Source organism: Furipterus horrens, unplaced genomic scaffold, assembly GCF_987537825.1.
Source record: "Furipterus horrens unplaced genomic scaffold, mFurHor1.1.pri manual_scaffold_16, whole genome shotgun sequence".
In the NCBI taxonomy this organism is placed as follows: Eukaryota; Metazoa; Chordata; class Mammalia; order Chiroptera; family Furipteridae; genus Furipterus; species Furipterus horrens.
In genome coordinates, this window is record NW_028327186.1 from 11,965,770 (window position 1) to 11,988,231 (window position 22,462).

At 56.0% G+C, this 22,462-nt stretch overlaps 1 protein-coding gene across 1 annotated transcript; it reads left to right on the forward strand.

The window, feature by feature from the left end:
- Window positions 1–17,804: 17,804 nt before the first annotated feature.
- Window positions 17,805–21,974, forward strand: MEX3B (mex-3 RNA binding family member B). The gene is made up of 2 exons (XM_090263764.1): window positions 17,805–18,409; window positions 19,210–21,974. Exons 1-2 carry the CDS (start codon window positions 18,142–18,144, stop codon window positions 20,655–20,657), a joined length of 1,716 nt encoding a protein of 571 aa, XP_090119890.1. The 5' UTR covers window positions 17,805–18,141; the 3' UTR covers window positions 20,658–21,974.
- Window positions 21,975–22,462: the final 488 nt, after the last annotated feature.

Here is a 22,462-nt window from a genome sequence, read left to right on the forward strand (position 1 = left end):
TAGACGGCTTTCTAGAAATCACCCCAGAAACACTGACCAAGTGCGTGCAGAGCTAATGCTAACAAGACAGCGTGTCCCAGTCCCCAAAGGGAAAACCCGAGAATCCATCCGTGAAGAACTGCCTAATTAAACTGGGTGTATTTAACAGTGATGAAAGAGTTTAAGGAAGATCTTCACTTAATGACCCAGGAATGCAAGGTATTTGGGAATGTTTTTTAAAAACCAGCCTACAAAACTGTATAACTGTTTATTGGCCTCCCGCCATGCACCAGCCTGCACTTCCAAGCGCTCCCTGGGGCCCCTCGTCAGCAGCCCCCTCACTGCCAGGCAGCCCCTCCGAGGCACGAGCAAACCCAGGCGCTCTTGGGGTAAGGCACTGGCTCGGCACCACCCAGACACTGGCTTCTATAAATTAAATTATTAATCAGAGACCTGGAATGTCTCACCCGTGGCGTCCTATCAAGGACAGTCCCTGTGAGCATCTTGGGGGGCCTGATCCTGACTCTTGTCAGCTGAGATCTGCTTGCCTCATGATCTGGGTCACAGGTGTGACGGGAGATGGCAGGCGGCGTGGCTGCTGGGACCCGCAGTGCGCCGGGGCGGCTTCGCCTCCCTGCCATGGCCAGGGCCACCCTCTTCCTCCACGTATGGAAGTGTTAGATCAAACCTGGCAGCCCACGGCCATTCTGGCTGTGGCCAGGGAAGCTATTGGGGGTGAGATCAGGCTTGGGGGGACGGAGCCAGAGGCCAGCCCGGGCTGTGGGGTGTGCTGTGAGAGGGAGGCAGAAGGGAAGGAGTGGGGATGTGGTGTGGGACGTTGGGGATGACTCACGGGCCAGCACCGCAGGGGGAGGTGCCCGTCCACCCTCTCCCGGTGACGGTGCTGTCTCCTCCCCACCATGAGCCCCGGCCCCGGCGCTGCTTCCTCGGTTCCTCGAGGCACGCGGAGGTGTTACAGAACCCCTGGGCTACTCCAGTTGAAAACAAACCCACGGGCTCTTTAGTTAGGGGCCCGATTGCCCGCCGCCAAAATTATAACTCTCAATACCAGAGTTTAGTGAAAAGAAAAAGAATTGTTTATTTAACAGTTATATAGATTTAGTTATTTACGGATTTCTGTTAAGTCTTATGTTCTTTAAAACACCCATAAACACATATCCTTGCCTCCCCCCTACCAAACCAGGCTAGTTTTAGAAAAGTCAGAGAAACCGTTCCCCTACTTTCCAAACATAGTTCAGCTTTACCAGTAGCCGCCAATCATTCAATCCTGATTGGGGAGACCTCGTCTGTGTTATGGGGTCCACCAGCTTTTAATCCAGAACCTCATGGATTCTCAGCCTCCTTGTAAACTGGATAGTTAGTCCTTTTGTAATCCGCAGTCAGCCTCAGCCTTAGTCCAATTCGCACAGTCCGCCTTAACCTTAGTTAAATCCGCACAGTCAGACCTAACCTTAGTTAAATCCGCACAGTCAGCCCGGCTAAAATGTCTGCCGCTTATTTTTAAATCCCTGACTACATCCTCTGATGCAGTGGGTGCGGTAACCAGTTCTGACCATTCACAGAACCGTACGCAGGTTCTGTGTGCTTTCTCCATACCATTCCCTGGTTCAAGACTCCTCCCATCTACCTGAGGCTTTGGATGCATTAAAGCCATTTTGCATAAAAAAGACACTAGCCACCAGCCTCAGGCATGTGGAGGCATTCTGAAAAGCTGCTTCCTTCTCCCCATCCCCCAGCTGCAAACTCTGGGTTTTTTGGAACACCCCTGTTTCTGTAACAGAGGGACGTGAGGAGCAGGAGGAGAACGGGCCCCTCCTGGCAGCCCTGAGACGCCTGGCTTGAGCTTGTCCTGACACCACAGAACTCTTAGCTGGTGTACGCAATTCTAGAACTTTCTGACTTTTTAAACAAGCCCCTAGTGTAAGACCTAGAACAGGGATTCTCATCTGGGCACAATGTGGCCCCCAGAGGACATGTGGCAGTGTCGGCAGACAGTACTGGCATCTGGTGGGTGGGGGCCGGGGTGCTGCTGGAACATCCTACAGCTCACAGGACAGCCCCCAGCCGGGAACCCTCCTGACTGGGTGGGGCGGGGGGGCCAGGAGGCTTTCCTACCCTGTTTGCGTTCCCCTGCTCCCTGTCGGGGACTGGCACCCTGGCCTGTGGGCATGGGGGTGCGGGGGGCTGTGCCGGGGGGCCCCCAAGGGCCCAGGCTGCACTGGAGGGCAGAGGTGAGCGTGGGTGTGAGCTGGGCTCCAGCAGCCAGTTAGCATGTGCCCAGTTTTCCTGCTTCTCTGGGGGGTGTCCTGTATGTATCAGTGTCCGCACCCCGTTGTTGCAGCGGCCGGTCAGGGAACCCCTGCTTGGGGTGGGACTTCCCAGCGTCTTTCCCTCACTGTGGAGGCATGAAAGCCAAGGGCAGAGCAGGGCAAGCTGTGGTCCCTCAGGAAACAGGTGTAACTTGGAAACCTGAGAGCATCGCCTCAAGGACAGTTCAGTACTAGTTACATCCTTGGGGCACTGTGAACCAAGGTTCTGTCCCAAGACAACATGAAAACCACAAAATTCCGATCGAGATTTAAAAAAAAAAAAACAAAGCTTCCTGGCACCTCCAGGCCTTGTGTGGACCCCTCAGCTCTACCCCTGAACATTTTGGGGACAGTGCCTGCGTGTAGCCTCTCTGGCCAGCCTCTGGCTGGCTGCTTCCGAGCTGAAAACCGGGGGAAGTGCTTTGTCCCCACAGTGGATGACTTTTCAAGGGTTGACCTCACTCAGAATCCCCTCCCCGGACTTGCATGAGAGCTGCGCCATCAGGAGCCGCGGCAGGATTTCCCAGGCGGGCTTGGCAGCGTTTGGAAAAAGAAAACACTCTTCTTACCGCTCATCCCCCCGCTCCCGTGTGGTGTGGCTCGCGCGGTGCCCCTTATGTGGCCGCCCCGGCCTCCGGAACGTCTGCAGAGCCCGTCAGCGCGGCTCTGGGCTCTGTGGCCGTCCCTTCCTGGACCTGCGTGCTGTCCGGTGCCAGGCAGTTTCGCGAAAGGACTCGGGTTCCCGAAATGCCAGTGGGGGAGGATGGGTTCTCTCTGCGTTCCACGGGGGTGAACACATGGTCTGAATTAAAACATTCAGGATGGTCTGCAAAACACGCGGCCCTGGGTGAGGACTTCGGGTGGATTGTGGACCCGGAAACAGTGCAGGAGACGCGTTGAAGACTGTTGGGAAAATCTGAATACGCCTGAGGGGTAGCTGGTAATGAGAAATTACCGTGTATCTTGTTAGGTGTGATCACGGTATTTTGGTTAAGTAAGTGAGTGTCCTTAGGTTTTTAGAGCTGCAAATGGAAGTATTTGACAGCAAGTCGTCACGAAGTCTGTAATTTACTTTAAAATGCGCTCCTTGCTTTTCTTGTATACTGAAAAATTTCATAGAAACAACCAAAAGACCCTGCAAGTTCCTCATCTGGGGAAAAAAAAGGCTGCTCTGGCTTTGGGGGAAGGAAGAGCGAGCGCGAGGAGGGGCAGGCCCACCTCAGTGCAGGCAGGCCCGCGCCCCCGCCGCCCCTGCGGGCACAGCGGACTTCTCGCCCTGGGTCGTCCCGCACTCAGCCGTCCGCTTACCCAGTCACTCAGCAACAGCCTGCGTCTGCCGGGTGAGCAGGGACACAGTCCGTGCACGCGCGGGGCTGTGACATCGTCAGGGAGGCAGGTGTGCGTCCGAGGACCACAAAGATAAATGTAGCATTACAGCCCCACAAAATGGCAAATGTTATCCAAGGAAGTAGGGGAGAGGAGAAGGTGGTAGAGCCAGGAAGCTGCGGAGGAGGGGCGGAGAGAAGGGCTGTGCAAAGGGCCTGTGGCCCGAAGGAGTGTGGCAGCACCGGGGGCCCGAGGAGGCCGGCGTGGCTCCTGCGAGGGGCGCGCAGGGGAGGCTGGACCTGCAGTGGGAGGAGAAGGCAGGGCCTGCTCCACGGGCCGTTCCTCCCAGGCCTGGAGGTGAACTTGAAGTTAGTTCTGTTGGTTGGGCTGGGGCCCAGTCACTCTCCCTTGCTGAGTTGCCCCTACGCCAGCCCCTCATGGTGCCGCCGAGGGTCAGGCACACCTCCCACCTGACCCCGGTGGCCTTCTTGGTGATGTCACCTTATCACTTAACCACGGCCAACCCCTGGGGCTCATCCCACGGCTTCCATCCTCTGGCTCTCTGTCCCCTCGGGGCCAAGGAGGGCTGGGAGCTTTGACTCGGGCCTTCCCTCCACCTCTCATTTTTATTCTGTGTGCTTGCTTCATGTCAAGGTGAAGGGCCTGCTGCAAGGAAGCCTCTTCTGGGATCCTGAGCCCCGAGGCTGAGCACGGGCACCCCACCACCACGCTGGGCTTCCCCCAAACCCCTGTTAACACCCACGCCCACCACTGGGGTTGGGGCTGGAGGGGGGCTGTGGCCCACGTCTGACCCGTTGTTTCTGCTGCTCTGCACCCCTTCCTTCCACGGTCCAGCGAGAGGAAACAGCATGACCTCCATTTCCTCTTCCTGTCTGGAAGAGTCTCCTGTACACAACACCTCGGCTCTCCCGGGGTCCTAAGCCCATGACGGCCGTGTGTCTTCTGTACGTCCCAGAAGAAGGTCTGTGGCCTGAGTCTGCTGGGTTCAGCAATGCATGTGACCACAGACAGAAACATACTTCTTCGAGCTCCCCCGAGTATTACATCAGCCCGTTCAATTAATAGCAGCTCCTGCTGCTCCCCCTCTCTGGAAGGGTTTCTTCTGGTCTCCTCTTCACTCCGAGAGCCTTCCTGGCCTCGCCCTCTTCCCCCAGCTCCCAGCGCGCACAGTAGGTGCTCAGCGAGTGGTAGCCAGCAGTGCTAGGACAGGAGACCACTTGTCCCTTCACCTCTAGCTGTTCTCTTACAGATCCACAAGAATTCCGTAGATTTGAGCCCATGATCCTTTCTAATTCAGGGACACCGGAGGTCATTTTAAAGATGTCTGTCGGTGGTTTTGGAGGAAGGTCTTGAAGAATCAGTGAGCACCGTGACGGGCAGCGGTCAGGTTTCTGACTGTGTTCACAGACTTGTCAAAGGAGGCCTCCCTGCTCACAGTCCCCTTTCCCTGTCACCTCGGCTCATCACAGGTCCCACGCCCAAGGCAGCCCGAGCGAGGGAACTGTTTCCCTCCGTCCTCACCTCGGCGTCTAAGAAACGCTGCCCCGAACCCCCTCCCGTGGGCCTTTGACTCCCTCCTCTCCCCCTTCCCCCTACAAACAGTGTTCCTACCTCGGGCTGGGCCTTGGGCTTGGAGACGCATCTCTACTGCATAACGGAAATGGGCCACCGGGTGCCTTTTGCAACAGCACAGCAGGCCCCGGAAGCAGCTCTAAGACCCGTTCTTCATGCTGACAGTTGTCCGCCATCATCGGGGGAGGGGTATGGCCTGTGTTGAGGTCCCCTGCTCACCACAGCATGGCTTTGGGTGGCTTTCCAATGATATTCATCAAATTAAGGGAAAAAAATATATAAACCTAAACCACTATTTTTATGACAGGGTATGCATATTTATATAATGGTTTCATATTTAAATGTTCTAGTTTGGGCTATGGTTTTTTATTTTAAGTACTACTTTTTTTTCTTTTTATAGCAATAGTTTACTTTGAATTGTGGCTGACTTTTTTTTTCTCTTTTGAAAAGAAAAGGCTACATTTGAACTTTGGGACTGAAAGATGTCTGGTCCATAGCGACCACATGAACAAGATTTTAAGACCTCTTCGGGGGCGCCACCAGGAACGGAAGAGGGGCTGCCGCCTGTGTCGCTCACAGCTGAACGCTGCCGTCACTGGGCCTGTGGTCCTGACCACAGACATGTGGCTGGGGACTCAGATGAGGACGCTGGGCCGAGTCAGGTCTTCTGCTTGTCAGGCCCTGGCCCCGGGGAGCCCACAGAGGCGCCCGCCGCCCCGGCCTGTCTTCTGGTGCAGGGAGGGCTGCGCAGGGAGGCGGGAGGGAGAGCAGGGCCTGGCCCGCAGCGCCTGGCTTACGTCCCCCAGGCGTGGCAAAAGCTGCCCGGGTGTGAGGCAGGCACACCGGCAGGGAGGGCTTTCAGTTCCCCCCAAACCCCAGTCGTGGGCCAGACCTGGGTTTGCATTTGGCTCTGGGGGGAGGACAAACTCGGCCTCTCGGTCCCAGGGGTAGCCCACCGCCCAGTTGCGCGGACTGGCTCCCTCTGACTCCAGGCCTCCTGTTGGGCTCTTGGATGACCCAGGACAGTGATTGGTGGCTTCAGGGCTGGGCGCAGTGTGAAGTGCCGTAGGGGGGAGTGATCTCACCCAAGTCTCAGGGCACCCCTAGGAGAAGGTGGAGCCGTCCTCCGCTCACTGGTGGTGACAAGCAGAGGCCCAGAGACATTCGTAGGTAGGCGGGCTGGGACTCACGCCTCCACCTGCCTGACTCCCGTGTCTGTGCACTCCCTCCCTCTCTGGGTCTCCCCCAGGAATCAGAAGACGTGGCCCCTGGTCCCATGTGTGTCCCTCATTGCCAGGGTCAAGTTGAGTAAGTCACTGTCCACCTCTGATTCATGATGCATCAAATAGAGGTGATTCTAGTACTCGTCTACCAGGGTTTTCTGAAGAAATGTATCCAAGTGGTGGTCCCCTGCTGTAGGTAATGACAGACCCCCGTGGTAAGGCAGCCCCCTCTCTAAGGCTGTGGATGCGTCATGCTCATGAGGGGAGCCTTGCATGTGTTCACCGCAGGGCAATCCCATTTTGTCTTCAGAGCAACGCATGGGGTGTAGCCCAGCAGGTGGGGTCTACTGCGTGTCCCTGGCTCTGCTGACGCCCAGATCCACACACAGGGAGCTGATCAGAGGCGGGGCTCCATCAGCTGACCTGCGAAGTCCCCACTGAACAGGGCACGGGGCTGGGACAGACCATCGCGCCGTCCCCAAACCTGGCTGCCTGCCTCCATCGTTCCTTCCGTCCTCCTGACATCCATCACGCACCAGCGTTTCTCAGGTTCATCTGTTTAGTAGCCTGTGTGTGTGCCCTGCTGTCTCTGGGCCCCAGTGTCTGAGCTCAGGCCCCCCTTCCCTGCCCAAGTGACGATGACAGTGTTACAGAAACAGGGGTGTTCCAAAAAACCCCAGAGTTTGCAGCTGGGGGATGGGGAGAAGGAAGCAGCTTTTCAGAATGCCTCCACATGCCTGAGGCCGGTGGCTAGTGTCTTTTTTATGCAAAATGGCTTTAATGCATCCAAAGCCTCAGGTAGATGGGAGGAGTCTTGAACCAGGGAATGGTATGGAGAAAGCACACAGAACCTGCGTAAGGTTCTGTGAATGGTCAGAACTGGTTACCGCACCCACTGCATTAGAGGATGTAGTCAGGGATCTAAAAATAAGCGGCAGACATTTTAGGCGGACTGACTGTGCGGATTTAACTAAGGTTAGGTCTGACTGTGCGGATTTAACTAAGGTTAAGGCTGACTGTGCGGATTTAACTAAGGTTAGGTCTGACTGTGCGGATTTAACTAAGGTTAAGGCTGACTGTGCGGATTTAACTAAGGTTAAGGCGGACTGTGCGGATTTCAAAAGGACTAACTATACAGTTTACAGGGAGGCTGAGAATCCATGAGGTTCTGGATTAAAAGCTGGTGGACCCCATAACACAGACGAGGCCTCCCCAATCAGGATTGAATGATTGGCAGCTACTGGTAAAGCTGAACTGTGTTTGGAAAGTAGGGAAAGGGTTTCTCTGACTTTTCTAAAACTAGCCTGGTTTGGTAGGGGGAGGCAAGGGTATGTGTTTATGGGTGTTTTAAAGAACATAAGACTTAACAACAGAAATCCGCAAATAACTAAATCTATATAACTGTTAAATAAACTATTCTTTTTCTTTTCACTAAACTCTGGTATTGAGAGTTATAATTTTGGCGGCGGGCAATCGGGCCCCTAACTAAAGAGCCCGTGGGTTTGTTTTCAACTGGAGTAGCCCAGGGGTTCTGTAACAACAGCTTCCTCGCCCGCTGGCCCTGCTCCAGAACTGCCCTGCGCCCAGCCACACGGGCTTTTGGCCCTTCCGTTCTTAAAGTTCATAGGCGTTCAAGTGTCCCCTCCTCATAGGGTCCCCTGTTGCCATGGCCCCACTGCCTTTCCTGGGCAGGCCAGCCTGGCCCAGCCTCCCCGGCCCCCTCCCTTGTGGGTGGGCAGCTTAGGCCGAGCTCAGAGAGCCCCACTGCAGCCTGACCCATCCTTAGGAGCTCAGTCAGGACAAGCTGCTTCCAAGGAGCCGCTGCTGCCCCTCAGCCCTCCTGGCGGCCTGCTCCTTGAACTCCCAGAGTGCCTGCCTTGCACCTTCCACCCCCCAGCTGCACGGGGCAGGAACCCGGCGTGCCTGGAGCCTGGCATGACACCCAGCAGGGCTCCTCTGAATAAACGGCGAGTGGGTGACAACCGAGTTGGACACACCTGCGTTGATACATCTCTCATTCTTGAAGTGGGTGGACCTCGCTCATGCTCCTCCTGTGCCCCCGGCCCCCCTCCCCCTATGTGCTCCCCAGGACCATCTGGGGTACTCTACCCTCTCAGGACCCCCTGTAAGAGCACTCCCACCTGCCCCTGAGCCTTGGCAGGCGGAGTAAGTGAACAGCAGAGGTGGCGTGTGCGTGCTCAGCCCGCAGGCTTCCGGCTCCGGAGGCGTCTAAGATGCTTTCTTCTGTTGCTAGCTGAGGGGAAACCCCAATCTCTGGCCGAGGCAGAGAGAAAAGGATCCTTGAAATCCATCCCTCTCCCTGGGGCAGAAAACCATCAGAGGCAGCTCCTTCTCATTTTGTCTTTCAGGGAAATCTGCTGATAAAAATTCTGTGGACAATTTGCTATTAGCAAAAAGTTCTCCCATTTGCTCCCCTGGAGTTAAAAGGCTCATAAATGCTGGTGGCTGGGAGCAGGGCCCAGGCAGCTTCCACAGACAGAAATGTAATTCGCATGGAATTAAAACTAACTCAGCAAAAGGCTCTGTAGTCTAGAATCTTCTGGGGAAGCGCTGCCCTAAATTATGGAGTCTCTTCATTGAGATGAAAGCTTATGTCTCGAGACGTAATTATTATTTAAGCAGTTTGGAAGGAAATAATTCTCCATGAAGCCTGGGCTCCTTGGGCACAGAATCTGCCTCACCCATGGTGCCCGGCCATGAGGGCTGTCTCTCCAACACCTCATTCCCCTTCCTTCCTTCCTAGCGAACCTCTGCTCTATGGGGTGCTGTAGGAAAACCCACATTTCCCACTTTCCTCCCAGGCAGAGACGGTTGACGAGGTATAAGCAAACTTGGGTAAAGCTTCCGCTAAAGCTGCTTGAAAGAGGTTGATTCAGACGGAAAGTACGACCTTTCTGCTGTTTCCGCCTGGAATTGCCTGTGATGGCTGGAACTGCAGCAGCCCCCTTGGGAGCACGGGGCGATTTTGATCATGCTGAGAACGGTGAAGCAGAAAGATGGAAGGAAGGGTACTAATGAAATCAAGAACCCACCATTCCAATCTCAGATTCCCCACCACTGGGTTTCCTGCTATGTGAGAGAACAATGCCCTTGACAGCTTGTTTAAACCGCTCTTACTTTGGGTCTGTAACTAGCAATGAAAAACAGTGGCTAACTCGTGCACCAGCAGGAGTCCGGCAGAGAGCGGGGGCTTCGAAAGGGGCTGGCCACGTGCGCGGAGCGGGGTTACCGTAGCCCGCAGGCCTGCAGGGGCGCAGCGCCGTTTGCCTCCCCCGCGGCGGCCTGGCCTTCCGCACCGACGTCTCATTTATTAGCTGTCTTTTTCGGGCCTTTCTAATCACTTCTGGTTCGTTACTGCTGATCTGATGTTAGTTTAGAAACGCAACATCTGAACTCGTGAGGCTTGCCCAGTTGTTTGAAGCAATGCAAAGAGCAGACAGTGTCATCGGACGGGAAACATAAATACGAGGAGGATGCTACTGGGAAGAGAGGCAGTGATGTCACCATTTTCAGAGGACATGACGTCATATCCGATCAGGTGCCTAAGGGTATCTAACGACGCTCTCTTGGATACATCGCAAACAAGAAACCACAGATAACAACAAACATAATGAAAACACAAGGCAGAGAAAGAATGTTGTTTTTCTCCTTCTAACTCCTGTTATGAGTTCTGTCAGCTGTTTCTGAAGAACGTTTTGACTTTAACTCTTTCACAGACACTGGAAGAAGGGGCACAGAGACATGCATGTGTAACAGCAAGGGCTGGCGGTGTCCGAGGTCGGAGACAGGAAGCTCAGCTGGGAGAGGGCACACGCCGGGCAGCGCCCCTGGGAGAGGCTGCCAGAAGCTGGGACACCCAGACCACAGCTGTGGCAGTGGCTCCTCTGACCCATAGGCTTTGTTCCCCAGTGATTACAGGCTGCCCCCCAAGGTCCAGACCCCTGGCGGAACCGACGCTCTCCTCTGATCCACTCTTATGACGAGGGGCACAACCTTCATGAGCATTTGTATGCAATACTGTTGTTCACATCAGAAAAGCAAAACTTTTTTAAAAAAAGCACAGAGCTCACAGGATGCTGGGAAAATCATATTTCTGCTGTGTGGCGTTTTCCCCACTTGCTGTCAGAGTCAAGTCGAGGCCAGGTTACAGCGCTGATCTTCCCATCACTTAGCAAATGCGCGAGAGGAGCGCCAGCACTTGCTTTCCGAAAGCGGACAGTGTTTTACACGTCCCAGGGGACCCGCTGTTCTCAGCAGCAGTGGGGTGCGTGGGGCTCTAATGAGGGGAATCGAGCTTTGGGCTGTGGAGTGACTAGTTCCCTCTGGGGCCCCTCTCCATGGACTGACTGTAAAAGTGAAGACACAAGCGCCCCTGATGGGGACATTCTTGACCAGCGCTGCCCATCGGTCACCTCCCGGAGAGGGGGGCTGTAGCCCAGAGCGCCGGCCCCGCCCCTGCCCGGCCTCCAGATGCAGGGGGAAGAGGGGGAGAGGCCCGTGTGAGCGGAAACCCCCCCAGAGGCCCTGCTGCCAGCCTCCAGTGAAGGGGCCCCGCTAATGGGCATTATTTAAAAGCTCGAGTGTTTACCTCCAGCAGAATGGGCCGTCTTTGGGGACACCAGCCAGTTATGTCCCACTGTGGGCCGCTTCCCCCTGGGAAGGGAATGAGGGGGTGAGCGGTGTGCCAGGGCCTGGTGGGCAGGTGGGCTGTCTCAGCGCTGATAGGCCTCGGGCGGAGGTAGAAGGGGCGACAGCAGGTGGCCGGGGACTTAATACTCAGCAACCAGCCTTCTGATTAGCCTGGCCTGCAAGATAACACAGCTGGCACCTCTGGGGCCACTGTGTGCGGGGCACAGGGGACTGTGCTGTAGATGCATCCGCTCATTTAAGACAGCAGCTCTGGGCGGGGGGGGGGGGGGGGCCTGCTGCCCCCTCCTGTCGTAGGTGAGCCCGCAGAGGCACCGAGGAGGAGCACGCACACCTAGCGCGGCAGCAAAGCCGCCAGCTTACCCATGCGGCAGGAGGATAGGCAGTGACAGTGATCTCATGAGGGCCCTGAGGGGAGAATCAGCAGGAACAGGGCAGTAATGGCAGCGGTAGGACATGCGGGGCGGTAGGAGCAGTAGGAGCAGTGACAGCGGTAACCGTAAGAGCACGGCTGGTGGCCGGTTGGGGGTGAAGTCCTGGGGCTCCAGAAGCGTCTTTAGGACCCTGGATTCTCCGCCTTCGCCTTGAGCAAGCTGGTTACCTCCTTAGCGCTCCCTCCCTGCTTGACAGCCTTTAAGAGGCTTATAAATAACTGCGGGTTCATAGGATAGAAGGTGCTGGAGACAAGACAGTCTCCCTTCCTCAGCCACGTTCTCATTCTTTTCTGCTGTTGGGTGTTTTCCCAAATCCTGCACAAGAAAAGCAACAGCAGAAACCAGCCGTACTTGGCAGTTTGTGGATAACTCAGAGGAAGCCCGTACCGCCGGGGCGGGAGGAGAGGATGGGCAGGTGGGACGCACAGTGCGGGGGGGCCAGTTCAGTCACGGGAGTCAGGCAGGCCCGGCCCTAGGGCAGCCCTCACGCTGGCTGGCGGCAGGGGACACTGGTGAGGGGCTCAAACCCACCCCCGGGGGGTCTGCTTCCCACGGGCACCCTGCAAACCTGAGAAGGGAAGGTGCTGGACAACCTGTGCTTGTGCCCCAAAGCACAGTTTCCAAAGTAAGGCTTTCCTCTGCAGGTATTCAGCAAACATTTTAAAAAGCTGGAATGTTCCGTCCAGGGCAGGGGAGCAGAAGAGGGGGAAGATTTGCTGCTTTTGCATCTTAGGGCGCCTTGGCCTGATCGACCCATAAGTATATGGTAGCGATATAATTGCTCCTTTCCCAAGGTGAATTTCATGGGGATTTATTCACGCCTTATGGGAAACCATGAACCCTGTTAGTGAAAAGATAAAAGATCAGCAGGGGATCAGAACCCCAGGTTGCCCACATGAACAGCACAGGCAGATCTTCCTGCTAGGACTCTCCTTGGCACAAAGCTTCCAGGCCTGCTCTGCCAGGGTCCACGTGGACAAGATGAACGACTGCATGGAAGTCTCATCACACTGGCTGTGGTTGTTCAGAGCTGGAGCCCACACCCCGCTTCCCGCGGAGCTTTTGTTTACAGCAGTTCTGAAGTGACCACTGCCCGCCCCTAACCCCGTGGGCATTCCATTCCTTTACTAGAAAGCACCTAGAGCCTGGGGATTGGAGGGGAAGCAGTGAGATGCCAGGCTTAACCATCACATTGCACCTTTTCTCTGCTGTAATGCGGGGACACTAGGAGGGAAGGAAAGTGGGTCTCTTATACGGGCTTGGAGGGCCCCTCCCACCCACCTTCTGCATTTCCATAAGAATTGGGTACCAGGGACTCTGGTAAATCCCCCAGCTTCTGTACTGGGACAGTTGGCTTTGTAACACTCCAGGAACTTGTGCCTCTGACAGTTTTGGAAAAGTTTTCCTGGTGTAGTAGATTTGATGCCATGCAATTAGCTTAAATGATAGCAGGAAGCCTACCCAGCTCTGGTTCGCGGTACAGGATGCATCCATTTCGGAGGTTTGTGAAGACATGTGAGGCCCCTGGCTTTAAGGAAAAACAGATTTGCATTCCTCCCTGTCTCAGCAGGAAACTGTAAATCAAAGGCAACCTAGAGCTGCGCACTGCTTATCAGTCAGTGCACTTGTCCCAGTTTGTGATTATAGGCTTATTTGTGGGTGATCGATGCTGGTCTCCTCATTAGAGTGTAAACTCCCCGGCAGCATTTGCCTTGAACCCCGGCCCAGGCTGTGCCTGGCACACAAGGGCCCTCTCCCAGTATTTGTGTAACCAGGCAAGGGCAGGAGGGGCGAAGCGGGTGGAGTGGGAGGAAGAAGAAAGAAAGTCGCCAGGGAGAAATGTTACAAGAACTCTGTGGCCAGCAGTATATTGGTTTACTTGTAATCTTTTCCCATTTATAAAATGGAGCTAATAATAGTGCTTATCATGATTGCTAATTTATAGCTCAAATAGTTATCTTATACTTTTTAAGTTATTCTGGGTGTCAGATAATAGAGGCCCTGCCCTGAGCCCCCGGATTTACAGGGTCCCATCCTTGCTGTCCTCTGGCTGTGCCCCTCCCCAGAGGATGACATCACAGCTGGATTTCCCTACCCAGAAGGCCCCAGTGCCCTCAGCATCTGTGACGGCCTCTCCCCTGATGGTCCATGCAGGTCTTCCACCAAAAATACGTGCGCCTCTTGGTGCAAAGTGCATGCAAAGCAGTGGCTATTTACAGGGGGCAGGGTGTGGATGGAGCTGGGTGTCTACAAACATGTGCTTGAGACGCCCGTGCCGTGTGGGATGAAGCCTGGAGGTCGTGGGGGGATAGGAGTGGGAGTCATGGGTCATGTTCAAGGCCACCTCTCCCCATATGACCAGGGTCCAGGGCAGAGCCCCAAGGAGGCTGGCAGTTCCACATTTTAACCTTGGCCTTGCAGGTCATTATGAAAGGTTACTTGTCTAGGTAGGAGGTTAGGACATAGTTCATTCAACTGTTGATCCCTTGGTTTACAACTTTGAAATATTTAGATACATGGTATGTGACCAAATATTAGGGACACATGTGTGTGTGTGTGTGTGTGTAATTCTAAAATTCAACAGGTATAACCATTATGAGCAAGAAATGTTTTATTTAAGTCCTTTGCCCATTCTTCGATCAGGTTGTTGTGTTTTTGTTTTCGCTCTTGAGTTGTAGGACTTCCTTATATGTCTTGGATATTAATTTCTAATCACCCCGTAGGTTGCCTTTTCATTCTCGACTGTTTCCTTTGCTGTGCAAAAGCCGTTCGTTTCATGCAGCCCCGCTTGTTTAGTTGTGCTTTGGCCGAGTGTGTTTTTCATGTGACCTCCATGATCTCATTGCCAAGACCAGCATTTTAAAAACAGGCAAATGCATTGAATAGATTTCTGCCGTATAACAAGTGTTATACAGTAACAATAATAACAGTACTGTCTTGTGCCCTTAAAAACATACGTGACCATCGAGTTCCTACTGATACCATGTCTGCTTCTGGAAAAGCCTCCCAGGACCCTGTCTGGGCACTTGCCCCTGGTGTGTAACTGGGTTGGGACATGACCAAGGTTCAAGGGCAAGGACGCCCGCCTTGTTCATTTCTCCACCATCAGCACTTTCCTTGGTACTTGTGGTGAAGTATTAGGGGCTCCATGCTGTCCCAGGAGTCGGCTGGAAATGCACAGACTTGTGTTTCATGAGAATTTGTTTCTTTTCCCAGCTCCTTAATTTGCAAAAGTAAGCAAGATGTGTGCAAAATAGCTTGAGGCCTCTGGAAACGAGTGCAAGGTGGTCTCATTAACCATGGCTGTTTTTGCGTGACTTTACCTTTTCTCATTTTATGGCAGCTGAAGTTCTCAATTACCAGACCACACTCTGCAAGCTCCTCTCACATGCTAATAAAGAAAAAGTGGCCATATTGGGGACGTCCTCAGGGAACACGTCCTGTATCAGGAAAAGTAGTTAAGCTCTGGGGTCTGAAAGGAGCCTGGGAAAGTCTGACCAGGAACTAGGGGGTTGGGTGTGTTATCTATTTAAAAACAGAACTGGGCCTTCGCACGTTAGATGATGCCTTGGCTTATGAAACCTCGAATTGAGAATTAAAATGTCCAGATTGTTACTTCTATAATCGATCCGCCCATCCGTCAGTATTGGACACACGCAAAGAACACAAACCGTGCACTCGCGCAGAATGGGACCCCGGTCCGCCAGTCATAGCGCCTTCCTCCTCAGCGCTCCCCTCCTGGGCCCTCACTTTGTGGGTGCCTGCAGGGAACCCGGCTGCTCTGTGCACAGCTGTTACTGAAGCCTCCCAGTCTGTGGAGGGTGACCTGGGCTACGTGAACGTCACGGGCACCTCAGGACGGACAGCTTTCTGTGAATTCCTGTGGTCAGAGTTGCTGAGGTCGTTCATGTGACATGTTATTGCAGGGAGGAGGGCAAGGCAGCAGGGCAGCAGAAGCAACCCTGGGGTGGGGTGGGGGCGACCGGCATTGACTGAGGAACAACTTTACCTTCATCATGCTGTAGGAAAAAAGAAACCTCAGCTGGCTCCGTCGGGAGGCTATTAAATTCCTAGAAACAGAGAGGCCAGAAAGTAGCCTGTTGGGTTGGCAACATGCAAATGCCGAGGCCTTTGAAGAGCTTTCCCCGTCTGCCTGGGCGCTTATAGGCCCTGCCTGCGTGGGGGGCTGGAAGCCAGGCCTCCCCTGAGGCTGTCCCCAGCCTGGACCCTTGCCGGGAGCCTCCCACTCCGCAGGAGTCCTCCAGGGCACGCCCTCCTCATTCTCAAATTAGTCCGACCGGAGTCTACAGACCAGGTCAAAAACTACAAAGGTCGCCGCTGGAGATCTAGGTGGCCGCTCCCTGGGAGGACTGAGCACCCCATCCCCCCGCCTCAGGCATTCCCTTTGAAGAAAGCACACCAGGCTCCTGGAAGGTGACATAAACATCCTGAGGAAATAGCCACTCTAAGGGGCTTCTGAGCTGCATTTCCCTAAGGAAATAATCAGCACCTCTTCCCCAAGACAGCTCCAGGTGAGCCAGTGAGGAGGGGAGCCACCTTCGTGTTCCCCAGAGGAAAGGCCCCGCGGAACTGTCCGCTGAGGACAAAGCGCGCTCTCCATTGTCGCTTGTAATCCCCGGCCGGGAGGTATGATTTCCCCCGGGGGCGCTTGCTCACTTCCAGTGGTCTGGCAGGGCGTACTTGGGGACCCCTGCCTTGGAGCCCTGTGACGGCCCCCGCGGCCTCCCGAGTAAGCCCACCCGCTGTAGCGGCCACATGGCCTCATTGTCTTCGGTAGGCGTCGGCTGCACGGATGTTTGCTATCTCGGCGCCCCGCGCCCCGGCCGCGCTGCGGAACGTCCCCAGACCTAGCGCAGGGGGCGCAGTGAGCTCGGTGGTGCCAGAACAAAGGAGCGGAGCCCGCGCGCAGGCTCGAGAAGGCATCGCGTGGCCGGTGCGGATGGGGACCAAGCAGAGGGGCCCCAGTGCATGTCGGAGGCAGCGCCCCCGCCCCGGCCCACTACTCAAAGCCTTTCTTCTCGCTGTCTCTCCGAGCGGCCCCCGGGACGTCCGGGAGGGGGCGCAGCTTGCCATCCCCGTGCGTTTGTCCCCTCGCACCCTCAGCCGCCGCCCCCACCCTAGAAGTGCACAAAGAGCTGTGCGGGGCGAGCACACACCTCCCGTCGGGGCGGAGCCGCCGGTGGGGCTGCTGCGCTCCGCGGTACCCGCCTTAAAGTACCCCCCAGTCCTCGTGACCACTGCGCATGCCTGACCGACCGCGGGGCGGGGAGGGACCCAAGACGCGGCGCGCACCCGCGTCTCCAGCTGGCGCTAAGGCAGGCGTTCCCTTGGTGGCGGCGCTCGTGCGCGCCTTGGCGCACCCGGGGTCCCGCCGGTGCGCGGGGCTGGTGCAGGCTCGGCATAGTGCCTTCCAGAGGGTGCTGGAGGCCGGGCGGACCCGGTCCTGGCTGCAGCCGGATTCTGGCTTTCTGATCTACAATTTCACAGCCGGTTGGCTGAAGTATTGCCCAAGAAGACGGAATTGTGGGGGCACGCGCGTGTGCGCGCTCGCGGTGATGCGGCCGAGTGAATGCCTTTGTGTCTCATGCGCTCTCGCGCAGGTGGGCAGCGACACTTTGCCCGTGTGCACCAGGACTTCGAGTCCTGCTTTCCGTGTCCAAGGGCTCGGACCACCGTTTGGGGCACACAATAGACCCTTCTCGCAATTGCACCTTTGGTTCTAGGGGCGGTTTATTTTGGGGATACTAACGGGACTTTCTAAGGACCGCTCTTGTAGAGCCGGGCATCAGAGTTACACGCGTTTTCTCTTCTCGGTCAGGAGAAAGAGGCAATCTGGGGACAGTGACTGTCCCCGGCCGATAGGTACAGGCAAGTGTCCCGAGGCTGCCGTCCCGCATCCGACAACAAAGAGAGGCGTTAGCGGCAGCGGGGGCGGGGCGCGGCCGGCAGCAGGACGCGCGGGCTGCGGCGAGCAGGGGTTGGGGGCGCTCTCGCTCCGCTCGCTCTGCCCGGGCCTCAGCCCGCCCCCGGGCTGCGCGCGCCAATCACCTCCCCCAGCGATAGTGTCAGTAGCATTGTAGTGTCAGCTCCCGCCGGTGACGTTGCGCCTCTCCCGCCCCCCTCCGGAGCCGTCTGGCTGCAGAGGCACAGTCAAGAGGCGGGGAGCAGAGAAGGAAAAAGCGCTGAGTGAGGGCGGGCGGGAGGGAGTGGAGGAGCCGGGGAGGGGCTCCTTAAAGAAACGCTGCTGTCGCTCGCCTGCTCGCTTCTCTCTCGGCATTGTGGCCAGCCAGCCGGGCACTCGGGGGGCACGCGCGGCTGCCACTCGAGTTCTGCCCCCACCCCACCCGCCAGCAGACCTGGGGTGGGGACCCAGGCCGGGGCTCCCGAAGCCGCTGCCCGGCGCAGACCTCACGAAGCGACCCACTCCTTCCGGCGCCGAGAAAGGAGCCACGGAACCCTCTGCAGCCGGCTGGCCTCCCCGCCCCAGACCGCTCGCTTCCCGGCTGCCTTTGTGGCTGTAGCTTCCGAGCCGAGGGCCGGCGGGGGCGCGGCGCGGACGGCGGAACGATGCCCAGCTCGCTGTTTGCAGACCTGGAGCGCAACGGCAGCGGAGGGGGAGGCGGCGGCGGGGTTGGCGGCGGCGGCGGCGGCGGAGAAACCCTGGACGACCAAAGAGCCCTGCAGCTCGCTTTGGACCAGCTCTCCCTCCTGGGGCTGGACAGTGATGAGGGCACCTCTCTGTACGACAGCGAGCCGCGCAAGAAGAGCGTGAACATGACCGAGTGCGTGCCGGTGCCCAGTTCGGAGCATGTTGCCGAGATCGTGGGGCGGCAAGGTGGGTCCTGCAAGGATGGGGAGCTGGAACAGAGAGGGTCTGCGGCCACCGCCCCGCGGGGAGGACGCGGAAGGGGTCGGGAGCCGGGGAGCTTCGGGGAGGGAGGAAGAGCCGCGCGAAGGGCCGGCGCCCCAGACAAAGAAAGTGCAGGCAGGCTGTCTCCCAGACCCACGCCTCGGCCACGGCAGGATGCACTTCTCCTGCTGAAAGCCCTGCCTTCTCCCCTGGCGCCCCCCACCCAGCCTACCCCGGGAAATAGCATTTAAATTGAAGATGCTTGGGGGAGGGGGCCTTTGATGGGTCCGCTGGGCGGGGGGAGGAGGAGGAGTGAGCATCGGATGGAGGAGGATTCTGGATTTCTGCAGAGCATAATGGAGCCCAGAGGAGGAACAATGGGTCCCGGGACTGCCCCCCTTCCCAGCGGTCCCCCACCGCCGGGCGACCGCAGCTCCGACTGCCTTCCCAGATCCCCTTCGCCGCGTCTTCAGGGCGGATGGCACGTCCCCCTGGGTCCCAGAGGCGTCTCCCCAGCTGACTTTTCCTGGGATTCTGGGGCTTTGGCTCCGGAGGACTGCAGTCACCGGGGAAGGGCTGGGCAGCCAGTGGGCTTGTTCCTCGAGTGCTTCGCGGGTGGAACCCGCTTTCCCGGCCTGGTCAGGGTGGGAGCCGCCCCCTTTCCGCCCGTGGAGTGTCCTGCCGCTCGGCTGCCCTGGACGCGGGCTGTCCCGAGTCTCGCTTACCCAGGGGTAATGGGCGTGTCTGTCTCTCTCCCACTCCCTCCCCTGCACCCTGGCTCCCAGGTTGTAAAATTAAAGCGCTGCGAGCGAAGACCAACACTTACATCAAGACCCCGGTTCGCGGGGAGGAGCCTGTCTTTGTTGTGACGGGCAGGAAGGAGGATGTGGCCATGGCTCGGAGGGAGATCATCTCCGCCGCCGAGCACTTCTCCATGATCCGCGCCTCGCGGAATAAGAGCACCGCGCTCAACGGCGCGGTGCCGGGCCCCCCCAACCTGCCCGGGCAGACCACCATCCAGGTGCGGGTGCCCTACCGCGTGGTGGGGCTCGTGGTGGGGCCCAAAGGCGCCACGATCAAGCGCATCCAGCAGCAGACGCACACGTACATCGTGACGCCCAGCCGCGACAAGGAGCCGGTGTTCGAGGTGACCGGCATGCCGGAGAACGTGGACCGCGCCCGGGAGGAGATCGAGGCGCACATCGCCCTGCGCACCGGCGGCATCATCGAGCTCACAGACGAGAACGACTTCCACGCGAACGGCACGGACGTGGGCTTCGACCTGCTCCACGGGTCCGGCGGGTCCGGCCCAGGCAGCCTGTGGAGCAAGCCCACCCCCGGCATCACGCCCATCCCGGGCCGCAAGCCCTTCTCCAGCTACCGCAACGACAGCTCCAGCTCCCTGGGCAGCGCCTCCACGGACTCCTTCTTCGGCGGGGGGCCCGGCGGCGGCGCGGCGCCCGCCCCGCGCTTGGCGGACTACAGCCCCCCAAGCCCCGCGCTCAGCTTCGCCCACAACGGGAACAACAACAACGGCAACGGCTACGCCTACGCGGCCGGGGAGGCCCCCGTGCCTTCCCCCGACGGCTGCCCGGAGCTCCAGCCCTCCTTCGATCCGGCCCCCGCGCCCCCGCCCGCGGCGCCCCTTCTCTGGGCCCAGTTCGAGCGGTCCCCGGGCGGCGGGCCCGCGGCTCCTGCGTCCTCCTCGTGCTCTTCCTCGGCGTCTTCCTCCGCCTCGTCCTCTTCCGTGGTCTTTCCCGGGGGCGGCGCCGGCGCGCCCCCCAACGCCAACCTGGGGCTGCTGGTGCACCGCCGGCTGCACCCGGGCGCCGGCTGCCCGCGCCTGTCCCCGCCCTTGCACATGGCCCCGGGCGCGGGCGAGCACCACCTGGCCCGCAGGGTGCGCAGCGACCCCGGCGGAGGGGGCTTGGCCTACGCGGCCTACGCCAACGGGCTAGGGGCGCAGCTGCCGGGCCTGCAGCCTTCCCACACGTCCGGCTCCTCGTCGTCCTCCAGCTCCTCCTCCAGCTCCTCCTCCTCCTCCTCGGGGCTGCGGCGCAAGGGCAGCCGCGACTGCTCCGTGTGCTTCGAGAGCGAAGTGATCGCCGCGCTGGTCCCCTGCGGTCACAACCTGTTCTGCATGGAGTGCGCCAACCGCATCTGCGAGAAGAGCGAGCCCGAGTGCCCGGTCTGCCACACGGCGGTCACCCAGGCCATCCGCATATTCTCCTGAGCGCGCGGCGCCTGCGCGCCCTGCGCTGGGCGGGGTGGGGGGGCCCCCTGCTCCCCACCGCCCAGCGCCCGCTGGCCTCCGTGGTGCCCAGCCTTCTTGCCCTGCTCACACTCTTGAGATCCGAGAGGAGCCTGGAAAGCTGTAGTATCTGCTCAGTTTTAAAATTTAATGTTGAAACAAAGGAACTCGCCAGGGTATCTGCATCAAGAGGATTGTAGCCTGGGAAACGTCCGAACCACCTGAAATGCATGCTCTATAAATAATAGGAACGGCGACCTTCTAGTAACGATAGTTTTTACACTGTACTTAATAGGAAGCTTCCAGAAGAAGAAAACCCCACAAGTTTTCCATTTTCTTAAAGTAGGAAAGAAATGAACCGTAATTATTATGAAGATGATAAATATAGTGCTATGGGATGTGTGGACTGTTCTAGTTTGTTCCCCTTTGTGGCTGGGTTCCTACCGATGCTGGTTCTAGAACACAGTGGGTCCTTCCTGAATGTTCGCAGCAGGGCCGGGAGTTCGTGTGAAACCAGGATACTGCAGCTTTATTAAAGTTAAAGAAACTGTAACATATCTCTTATATATTAAAAACGTTTAAAAGTTTTAAAGAGAAATTGCATTAATACAGATTGAAGTATTTTATTCTTTTTTGACTTGAAAAATTATATTTCATATTGCAAAGATGTTTACAAGTATTTTAATTTAAGTTCAGTGAACTTTTTTGTAGCTGGGTTAAATCTTTTTATTTTAGTATGGCCTTATGGCAAAGAACACTGTATTATTTTAATAATCACACAATTGTGGCGGAATTACAAACCATAAAATGTGTAATGTTTTGAACAGTATTCTGTTGGGATGGAGATTTTATAGGTTCAGACAAATCTTCTAGATCTGCTTCACCCAGCATATTTTCTATTCAGTGATATAAAGCATATTTTATTCTATATTATTACAAAAAAGAAATGGAAATGTATAAACATGTCAAAAGGGACTGTTGATGCTTTCTAACATTTGTATAAATAGAATTCAGTGCAAGTTACAAAAATTCTGTTGCACCACTATAGTTTAGTATTTCTATTTTAATACATTTGTTTACCACTTGTTTATGTATATGTAGGTGACGTTACTTGAGCTTAAATGTACTTTACTGAGCAAAGTTTAAAAAACAAAGTATATTTTATTTTATGATAAAGGGCCTTTAACCTCATGGTCAAATACTAATATTATATTTGCTGAGACAAGATTTGAAATTGTATCAAGAGTTTTATTTTTCTGACATTTAAAGTTCTACATAATAAAGGTAAAACTTAAGTAATGGTGCTACTTCATTTTTTAAGTATTTCTATATAAATAAAATATTGAAGAAAATGTATATTGTGTGGTGACCTCATTTTTTTACAGCCTATATATAAGGAATATATATGTATATATATTCCTTATATATAGTCTATATAAGGAATAACTCTTCAGTGACAAGTTGAAATATCTAAACTTCCAGGCATATTATGTCAGTAATTTTATCAGTAGAATGGACTTTTAAAAGAGGCCGGAGTTGTGTTGTGACGTATGGGTCATGGGTAACGGTATTTTTTTAAAGGTTGCAAGTTTCTCCTGAATCAGGGCTTGCTTCTCCATGAGACACAGTGGGCACCGTGCCGAGGGCCCATGATACTCTTCAGGGCCCAGGAAAATGTGTAATGTCTTTTAAAAATTAAAAGGAAAAAAAAAAAAATCTCAAAGGAAATGTTTTCATTTTCAGGGTGACACAAACCTATTAAAATTCGCCTAAAACAGGAAGGAAAT

Excerpts from the sequence above, each read along its gene's own strand:
- MEX3B (XM_090263764.1), top strand. The coding sequence starts at position 18,142 with ATGCCCAGCTCGCTGTTTGCAGACCTGGAGCGCAACGGCAGCGGAGGG. Across the intron at positions 18,410-19,209 it reads CGAGATCGTGGGGCGGCAAG|GTTGTAAAATTAAAGCGCTG; the intron begins GTGGGTCCTGCA and ends CCTGGCTCCCAG.